Below are 10,370 nucleotides of genomic sequence, written 5' to 3'. Positions count from 1 at the left end.
CATGACACAGATCAGCAGCAACATGACACAGATCAGCAGCAACATGAAACAGATCAGCAACATGACACAGATCAGCAGCAACACGAAACAGATCAGCAGCAACATGACACAGATCAGCAGTAACATGAAACAGATCAGCAGCAACATGACACAGACCAGCAACATGACACAGATCAGCAGCAACATAAACAGATCAGCAGCAACATGATGTGATTTTTCACAGTGATTATCCTGGTTTGAGATTCATGAGTCTTAACAGCCTCAGGGTAGAAGCTGTTCCTCAGTCCAGTGCAGTGATTCTCACTATTTTTTTCAAAAGAGCCAGATTGACAGATCAAAGTCGAGGCGAGAGCCGCGATCTCTCACCCCAAGTCTCTCAGAGAAAATAAAAAACGAAACAGCCTGCACATTATCTGTTGAAACAAATTGTACCTTAGTACTGAGATGAGAAGCTGTGGAGCATGTCCTAAACTTTCTTCATGTTGTGTTTGTAATTTGTTGTTGCAGCCACAGTGAGGCGTTCAAGATGGGCATGGATCAGTGGGTTTCTCTGTTTTTGCTTCATAGTGTTCATGGTTGAAAATGTTGACACTCAGGTGTAAAAATGTCATCTTTTATTACCCAATCTCATGAAGAAAACAAGTCAACAATAACAATAAATACCAAAGTCCATACTGTAATACGTGTTCGGATGAAGATGCCCCCTTCACATTTCCGCCTGCCCCCTCATGTAACCATGCCTAGAACCGGCCCTGTAAGATGCTCCTACTTCTTCCACCGCAGATCCTCTTATGTTCAGGGGGGTGTAGGTGTTTTTGTTCCTTCTGAAGTCCACAATCATCTCCTTTGTCGTCTTCACATTGATGTGAAGGTTATTCTCTCTGCACCAGCTCTCCAGATGTTCCACCTCCTGCCTGTAGCTGGACTCATCATTGTTTGTGATGCATCCCACCACCGCTGTATCATCTGCAAACTTTACAATGTGACAGCCTGGATGGGTAGCTGCACAATCATACGTGAGCAGAGCGAACAGGAGGGGGCTCAACACACATCCCTGAGGAGAGCCAGTGCTGAGGGTTATGGTGGAGGAGGAGAGGTTGTGGATCCTCACTGGCTGAGGTCTGTTTGTTAAAAAGTCTAGGACCCAGTTGCAAATGGAGGGGCTTAGTCCTAGTGTGGATAGTTTGTCCATCAGGGTTTGGGGGATCATGGTGTTGAAGGCGGATGTGAAGTCCACAAAGAGCATACGGACGTAGGAGTCCTTCTGCTCCAGGTGGGTGAGCGCAGTGTGGACCACAGAGGAGATTGCATCCTCTGTTGATCGGTTCTCACGGTATGCGTACTGATGAGGGTCCTCGTTGATGTTGATGGTTGTTCTGACGTGGGTCATGACCAGTTTTTGAAGCATTTAGTGAATATTGAGGTGAGGGCCACTGGCCGATAGTCATTCAGACCAGTCACTGTAGAGCTTTTTGGGACTGGGATGATGGTGGTGGTCTTCTGGCAGGTGGGAACTGTCTCCAGGGTAAGTGAGGAGTTAAAGATGTCTGCCAGCACCTCACAGAGCTGATCAGCACGTTCTTTCAGTCTGAGGGGGTTCTGACCCGTCTGATCTAATGTAGGAGAGGGAAAACACCAGAACTAAATTCTGATCGTTCCCGGAGCGATCAAAGAGCGATACGTCCTTCACATCACGTCAAGGTCATTTAAAATGATCCAAATCTACCTGTCTCCATGTCCAAAGTGTCCCCTGGTAAATTAAAACATAAACGTGGTACAAATAAAAACATTTTATGTTGTGGGCGTTTCATGATTACCTCCTCAGAATTGAATCAAAATGTATATTTTGAGTTATTTTGCTAACAATCACTCAGAGCCTTGGACTGCTCCTGGTGTTCAGCATCAAACTGCATCAATTTAAAATCTAAAATTTCTTCAAATCCTCTGAACGACTGGACGTCCAAGTGTTCTGTCCCCGTGACAAACGAGCAAAGCTTCAGTGAAGACGAAGAAACGTTTGATTTAATGAAATCGGTAAAACGTTCGATTTGCGCAGAACTGCACCGCTCCAGGTGGCTGCATGTTGGAGCAGCTCTGTTTCATCCTGAGATTTTGCTTTAGGAAACTTTAATTCCTCTTTTTCTGGATGATTGTTTCCTCTGGTATCAGATGCTGAGCAGCTGGAAGGATTTTTACTGAAACTTTTTTAGTTTTGGACATTTGTTATGATGCGTAACCATGGCAACAAGGCAGTTTTCTACAACAACAGCAGCTGATTAACATCTCAAAAGCTCAAATAATATCTCAACTACAGCCCCAAATCTCAAATGAGTTGAAAATGATGTTCTGTGGATGCATTCTCATCTACCTGCCAGCTGTGCTCGAGTACCTGACCACTGAGATCCTGGAACTAGCAGGAAACACGGCTCATGACAGCAGAAGGACAGGATCTCAGCACCTACAGTTGGATGTCCGCATCGACGAGGAACTCGGCAGACTGCTGGGAGGAGTGGACATCACTCTGGGAGGAGTTCTGCCCAGCATTCAGGTGGTCCTACAGACCGGGGGAACCGAGAGGCCAGCCGAGTCTGGGTGGACGGATCGGATGACATCTGCAGCCAGTTTCTTAGGATCCACTGTGGGATGGACCTTTACAAGAGATCCTTCCTGTCTACAGCATCAGCATCTATAACATCTCTTAATGAAATGAGGATAACGAGTTACAACAACAAATAATTTCCCTCTGGGATTAATAAATTATTTTTGAATTGAATTGAATTGAATTTGAATTGATTCATTCGAGCTGCTGAAGAACGTGTCGCAGCGTTCGATTTTATCTCCTGCACGGTGGATCAGAATGTGAGGAACAGGAAGCTTCCACCTGAAGGAGAACCTGATGCTTTCGTCTGAATTAACCAGCTCAGTCTGACGAGACGTTCCACTTTTATAGAAAATGAAACGCCGACGTGCGGCGGAACGTGGCCTGGTTTGATGGAATGTTGCACAAGCGTCAAGAAACCGACGTGCAGAAGATCCAAACCCGCTTCGAGTTTCAACCGTCTGATGTCGTGACGTCAGACGACACATTCCCTCCACACGCATGGAAAGTTGTCCTCATGTCCTCACAGGATCCAGAACGTTCCTACAGAACGTGTCCTCATGTCCTCACAGGATCCAGAACGTTGAGGTGAAACTGACCTGAAGTCTGCCTCCACATTATTTAATGAAAATAAACTGAAATGAAAACGAGAAGAAAACTGATTTTTAGTTTTATTTTGGCGGAGCAGAGGAAAAGGACGTGCGTTGAGATGTTTCAGTTTGAAGGTTAATCTTCAGACTCTTCAGATGCAGACGCACCGTGTGAAGTTAGTTTTAGTTACATTTAATAAGTTCAGTTAAAGCTGAGAAGAACTGAACCCTGGAGACGTTTATGTCCCATGTTTCTTTAAAATGTGGATTTTAAACTAAATATTGACGCGACCGTACGTTTTTATTTTGGCGGTGAAGATCTGAATCTTTCTTCACTGTGGGGGATGAAACTGGACAACAAGGAGAATCCAGAACTTTGAGACCCACAAAGCTGATACTTCTGCAGCCTTGTCTCCTGGTCTTGGTCCATCTGGACTTCTGTCTGTTCTTCATGACCACACGTCTCCAGCTCCTTCAGGTCGGTGCTGCTCGTGTCCAACGGTCTTTACATCAAAGCAGATGTTGGTCTTTGTCCGGGCCTGTCCAGGACCTTTAGCCAGCTGAGTGGTCCTCAGAGGTTTAGGCTCATTGTCCTGCAGGAAGGTGGCCCCCCGACCCAGTCTCAAGACCTCCTCTGTATTTTGCTCCGTCCATCTTAGCGCCCCCACATCACCATGCCTCCCTGTGGGTGTGGTGTCCTCAGCAGGACGATGTCCCTGATGGACAACAGCAGCTTCTTCCATGTTTCATGTCACTTTTCTTCTCCTCCATGAAGTTCAGCTCCAGATTCTTGTGGTCCTATGGACAGATCCTTCAGTTGTCCACCGGCTCTGGGGGGTTTTGGTGGACGTCCCTCTGTGGACAGGTTTGTCTCCATTTCATATTAATAAAGCTTTGTGGGACATTTTTTATAAACCAACCCTAATGTGTACTTCTTCACAACTTTGTGTCTGACCTGTGTGGAGGGTTCCTTGGTCTTCATGATGTCTCTTGCTTGGTAGATGTTGCTGCTTAGAGCTGTTGGTTCTGTCAGAACAGATCATGTGACTCTCAGATCTTATTGAACTAGTTGTGTTCTCTCAATCAGGTCGATCACTGGAGGGTTCTGAGGAGGTCCATGTTCCGGGTCGTCCCGGGCCGTTGGGCAACACAACAAACAACATCGGGAGGTGAAAACTTTTGACAGCTCAGCTCACAGAAACCTTCGAGTGGTTCAGTCGGCTGTTTCGGGTAAACCAGGAGCGTCTTCGGGGCTGTGCCACAAAGTGCCACCTCAGTGTTTTCTGTCTGACAGAGTCGCTGCAGCACTTCCTGTCTGGAAGTGAAAACCAAGTCAGGACTTTCAGAACGACGAGTTCAGGAGCATCCGCCCCCGTCAGGCCCAACATCTAACAGGCAGATCAGCGCGTTGGTGTCTGAACGCCACTTCACCACCGCGCAGAGATTTATCCAAACCTCAGGAGCTAATGTGACCCCAGTTTGTCAGACTGGAGCCAGGACTGGAGCCAATCCAGTCCAGACTGGTTCAGGGGCAGCTGTGGCTGAGTGGCTAGATAAGAAGTCCTCCAATAGGAGAGTTGGGGGTTTGATTCCACCAGCAGTCACATGCTGAAGTGTCCCTGAACAAGACACTGAACCCCTCATTGCCTCTGATGTGTCCCATCAGTGCATGAATGTGATAAAGCTCTGATTAGTCTGTAGAGATCTAGTATAGAGCTGTGTGAATGGATTAATGAGGCTGTTGTAAAGAGCTTTGAGTGATCCGATGGAAGGAGCTCTTTAAGACCATTTAACATCTTCTGGGCCAAACTGGGGCATCAACGAAACGAGCAGAGCAGGAGAGGCTTACTGTAGAGTTCAGAGGTTTGATGAACATCAGCAGGTTATTTTTTATGTGTTTGATGTTTCCCCCCCCCCCCCCCCCCGGTGGCAGGCCCCACCTGAGATAGTTTCCTTGAAATGAAACGCTGTGGTTTCTCTGCTGAAAGTCGGCGCGCTGCTTTCCATCGCTCAACAAAATGCCACATGAGTGAGAGGGATCAGGGGACGAAAGACACCGCACTCCTGCTGCCGTTTCTTTCATACAGACAGTGAACGCATCACGAACACTTTGATGTTTTTATTCCTCGTGATAAACGAGGTCTAGGTCTTGTAGACACCGTCACCCTCCTGCTGCTATTGGATCAAAATAACCCTCAAGGTCTGAACGCTGATGCCTTGTGTGTCAGTTTGACCCCAGGGCAGCAGGAGGGTTACAGATGTTTCCTCCAGTTTGTCCCGTTTCTCACATACTGGATAAATTCTGTGGTCTGGCTTGTATCAGTGGGCAGTGTGTCAGACCCAACTTATATCTTATTTAAATATTTAATGTATTCTATGTTTTAAATTAGGAAAACTAAACGGTCAAGAAGTCTTCCACGTTTGTTTGTAACTGGGTTTTTATGTGATCGACACCAAAAAAGAGGAAGTAATTGGACACGGGAGGTAAATTTAGACTTTAAACTTTTTTAATCTGAAAAATGTGACGTGCGTTTGTGTTCAGCTAAAATCCAGCGCAGCTAGTCGCCTTCAGAAGTCACCTGTTTGGTAAACAGAGCCCACCTGTGTGTCGTTTAATCTCAGCTGTTCTGTAAAGGCTTTAGATGATTGTTAAAACAGCATCATGAAGGCCAAGGATCACAACAGACAGGTACAGGCGTTGAGCAGAGTTCGGTTATAAAACAGTATCACAAGCTTTAAACGTCTCACAGAGAGCGTTGATCTGAGAACCAGATGGTACTTCTGGAGGAGCTGCAGAGACCCACAGCTCAGGTGGGACAATCTGTCCTCAGGACACAGATTGGTCCACAAATCTGTCTTTTATGGAAGAGAGACGAGAAGAAAGAAAACCGTAACAGGCCCTGTTTGCAGTTTGTTACAAGTCGTGAAGGGGACACTAAACTCTGCACATCACCCTGAACACACCATCTGCACTGTGAAGCATGGTGGTGGCAGCATCATGCTGTGGGAGTGCTTCCCCTCTGCAGGGACAGGGAACCTGGTCAGAGTCAAATACAGGACAGTCCTGGAAGAAAACCCGTTAGAGGCTGTGAAAGACTCGAGACCCGAAATGTCCAGCCAGAGGTACAGTGGACCGGTTTAGAACGGTCCAGTCAAAGTCCAGACCTAAATCCACCTGAGGATCTGAGGCAAGACGTGAAAACTGCTGTTCAGACAGTCCCAGTGAAATCCTGAGGTTTGTGGCTGTAACCTGAACTTTGTGGTAAATTAAAGGAGTGTGAAAACTTTTTCCAGGTGCTCTCCTTGATTGGTTGTAATTGTTTGAGAAAAACTCTGACCTGCTGCGTGACAGCATCTGTAGCTCCGCCTCCTTCTGAGTTCCTGTAGAGACGAGAACGAAATCTGGACTGATACTCGGTCAACATCCTGTCAGACACATGGGGTTAAATCCATGAACTCATTAAACACTAAAAAACACTAAAACAGAGCGACAGAAACACACCTGCGCCTCTTCTGCACCTGAGGAGGAGGAGGCGTGTCCTTCAGTGATTGTGGTCTGTCGAGTTCGTTTCGAGGGAGTTCCTGTTTGGGGTGGGACTTGTGTGGCTCCGCCCTCTTCTCCTTATCGATCTGCAGGTAAAAACAGCTCAGTCAGGGAGTTTGTTGGGAGGCCCAGAGGTGAACGTCCCAACAAGCTCAGGCTCCACAGGCCTGTTAGCAGGTCAAAGGTCAAAGGTCATGTCTTGTTTGGATGGGCTGCAGGAGAAATCCTCTCTTAAAACAACATGGCAGCACAGCTTTCATCTGAAGGAACCTCAAGAATCCTGGAATCAAACCAGACCCATGTAGAGATGTTTACCCATAATGCACAGCAGCATGTTTGTTGAGCATGCTGGTGGGAGGCTGATGGTTTGATGGCTGAAGCTTGGACCAAACTGGGTCATAATGCAGACATAATGGTGTCTGTGGGGTTTGGGCCCTTTAATGTAATTTTTAACTCCATCAGAACACGAGTCAGACGCGAAAGCCCGTTTCACACAGAAACGCAGTAATTCCCCAAAAAAATTTTGTTTCTAAAGATATCCCCGTAAACATGGCACTGTTTGAAGAACCGTCTTCATCCTCATGGAAACGGTAAAAATAATTCAAACGCTGCAGTAACTGTGCCAGGCCTGAGGTGGCGCTGTAACGCTGCAGGGAAATCGCAGCAAAAACAGGAAACGAGGCGTGGATGGTCCAAGAAACACTGATTTCTAAACACAACCACAAGAAAAGGACGTAGTTCAGATCAAAGGTGGGTCTATGACATCATCGTTTTTATAAAGTTGCATTTTGGCCGTCCACACACAAACACCAGGGTGGCATTTCAAGGCTAAAATATCTTGGGGCTCCGTGTAGACGGCCCAAAAACAACTCCTCGTGGCTCTGACGGTCGGTCTGATTGTGGTAACTGAGTATTTCTTTAAGACTTTAGTTGAACTGTAAATGTGTGACGTTTAAGGAACAGACTGTTGAACTTCAGCAGAGATGAAGAGGATCAATGATGCGTTCATGGTCCCGTTTGTTTTCAGGTCTAAACGTCTGGAACTTGTTTTTATTTTAAAACGTTTGCGTGTTCTTTATTCACCAACTGCGTGTGGAACAGCGGGACTCTCTCGTGCTCCAGATGTTTGCGAAGGCGCGGTCCAGTGGGCGGGGCCAGGCCCCTGAAGCTCCGCCAATACTCAGTTTCCATGGGAACCGTGTTTGTCGCATGGAGAGGGATCGCCCCGATGCTGGAGTTCAGCACCTGCCGGATTAAATCATAATTTCTTAGATTAGATTACAGACTGAGCTGCTGCCAGCTGCTCAAACATCTGGAATCATCAACACAACTCACAACAGTTTTATTTTAATTATTTAATTGTTTAGACTTTAAAGGTCTGTCAGAATCTTCATTTTACTTTTTGTTTTCAGTCAAAACATGAATTATTTTAAATAATCAACTTTAAACGTGTTTATTTATGCTGTGCATAAAACGAACCTGTACGTATGAAAATGTAACTCATGAACTCGTTTAAAATAAAATCCTAAACCAACTGCTTCATCGGGCGCGTTACTAAGACTTTAAGTTCATTTTTGAGACAATTAAAAGCTAAATATTTATAATGAGACAAAAACAGAAGCACAGGAAGTGACAAACGGACGAGCTGGAAAAGAAAAATAGAGAATGAGAATAATTTATTCTTTGTTTTATGACAAAACTAAAATTTATCAAGTTTAAACCTGAGAATTTGTTTTTAATTTTTACTAAAATCCAGTTTGAACACTTGATCTGAATAAGTGCTAAATCAGCTTAAGCTGAAAATGAGCTTCAGCTAAAAGCTAAAGGTCCTGAGGATAAAATGAGAGCCAGCAGCTGAAGCAGGTTTTAAAGAGAGAACAGAGTTCAACATGTTTTCATCATTCGCCCCCGAAGTAGCTGAATATTTTGATGTAAACGGCTAAAATAGACAAAGTCTGAAGTCAGTTGTAAAAAGAAGAACGAGTGAATTCAGAAAGTCGTCATGTGAGATAAATCTAACGTTTTATTTCCTACGATGTCTCTGAATAGCTGCTTCTTACCCCAAATAAATAATGTTTTGTGTTGAGCAGCTGAGCCCTGAACATCTGGTTCTGAAACTAAACGCCGCCCCCTGCTGGTCCCTTCACTGAACAAAGCTGAGGCGTTCCTTCGCACTTTGTCTCACCAGGAAACCAGCTGTTTCCAGCTGTTTCCTTTGATGCGACTCTAAACGACCCTGAATAATTTATCAGAACGACGACCCGGGCTCATGTACAGGTGAGGCCCACCTGCTCTGCAGTCAGTAGAGGTGAAGCAGCAGGTACAGGCTTCTTAAAGCTGAACTGTCTGTGGTACTCTGACCTTTGACCTCCTGACCTCAGCCCTGCCCTCCATCGCAGCGCCTGGTCCACCTGCAACACGGGACATGATTAAACCTGCTGCTGCCCTGTCACCTCCACCGGCTCCAGGTCCCTCACCTTGATGTCCGACAGCTTCTGACGCTCGTCTGGAGCTGCTCGCGTCGCAGCGCTGCTGAGCTGTGATTGGCTGACAGGCTCAGAGGGGCGGAGCTTCACTGGGGAGACAGAAGAGCTGTAAAGGCAACGGAACCGAGGACGATGCAACGACCTGAGTTCTGTAGTTACCAGGCTTTCCATCTGCCTCTGGCCTCACTGCAGATTCAGGATCTGGTCTCTCTGGGGGTTCTGGGACTGCAGCAGGTTGTGGTCCTGCTGGAGGTCCAGTAGGAGTGGGTGGCTTTTGGTTCTGTGAGGGGTCCTTCCTGTGGACTGAGCGACTTCTGGAAGCTACAATAAAGAAAATTTAATAAACTTTTCGAGTGTAGAAACAGTTTGATGTTAATGTTCAGCTGCTTTTCTGTCCTGAAAACCTGCTTGAAACCGGATTCTGGACCCTGAAAACCTGCTTGAAACCGGATTCTGGACCCTGGAAACCTGCTTTAACCAGAACTCCTGTCTGGATGGTGTACATCCCTACCAGCAGGGTGTGATCTTGTGTGACCTCCAACATCTGGATCATCTTGAGGAAAGCGTGAAGAGCTGCAGGACTGGTCGAGTGGTCCAGTTCTCTTCCTTCGCTGGAGACCAGGTTCCCTGCCGACACCTCCAGAGCCACAGACAAGAAAATAAAAACTTACCGCAGAGATTCTGTGAAGTTCTGGTTCTGCGTGGTGAGAAAGTATAAGCGGTGCTGTATCTAACAGGGAACGTTCTGCAGGTTCTTACCCATCATGTCGGAGCGGAGGCCGGCAGACGGGCCGCAGCGCCGAGGCGACGCGCTTCTGGACCGGGAACTGCCGTAACTCTTCTGGTATTCACTCTGGCACTGAAACAAAAAACGCATCGGATCCTCTTCAGACCCGGACAAGGTGGATCCGTATGCTGGTTTCTAAAACGCACTCCATCAGAACACGGGTTTTATTTTTATTTGACTCAGGTTTTATGTTGACAGAAAAAATATCTTTTCCATTTCACATGATGCATCTTCCACACGTCAGCTTTGGTTTTTAGTGTTTGAAGTTCAGTTAATGTGCAGAAACATGTTCAACACGTTGGACCAGGACCTGCAGGACCTGCTGCACCAACACGTTGGACCAGGACCTGCTGCGCCAACACGT

The 10,370-nt window shown here is 46.5% G+C and overlaps 1 protein-coding gene across 1 annotated transcript in view; it reads right to left on the bottom strand.

Annotated features, from left to right (window-relative positions):
* The window catches only part of mdm1 (Mdm1 nuclear protein), a 17,282-nt gene extending 7,186 nt beyond the window's left edge, over positions 1 to 10,096 (bottom strand). The window contains exons 1-8 of the mRNA XM_037696118.1: positions 9,979 to 10,096; positions 9,731 to 9,856; positions 9,379 to 9,540; positions 9,211 to 9,308; positions 9,022 to 9,144; positions 7,817 to 7,978; positions 6,692 to 6,819; positions 6,528 to 6,615 (exon numbers count right to left, since the gene is read on the bottom strand). Of these exons, the coding sequence (XP_037552046.1) occupies positions 6,528 to 6,615; positions 6,692 to 6,819; positions 7,817 to 7,978; positions 9,022 to 9,144; positions 9,211 to 9,308; positions 9,379 to 9,540; positions 9,731 to 9,856; positions 9,979 to 10,096 (1,005 nt within the window). The remainder of the gene's footprint in view (positions 1 to 6,527; positions 6,616 to 6,691; positions 6,820 to 7,816; positions 7,979 to 9,021; positions 9,145 to 9,210; positions 9,309 to 9,378; positions 9,541 to 9,730; positions 9,857 to 9,978) is intronic.
* Between the last annotated feature and the right edge of the window lie 274 nt (positions 10,097 to 10,370).

This window comes from Nematolebias whitei, chromosome 22 (genome assembly GCF_014905685.2).
Source record: "Nematolebias whitei isolate Nwh7 chromosome 22, NemWhi1, whole genome shotgun sequence".
Classification (NCBI taxonomy): Eukaryota; Metazoa; Chordata; class Actinopteri; order Cyprinodontiformes; family Rivulidae; genus Nematolebias; species Nematolebias whitei.
The sequence above is the reverse complement of the archived record's forward strand: the minus strand, read 5'-3'. Positions and strand labels throughout refer to the sequence as shown.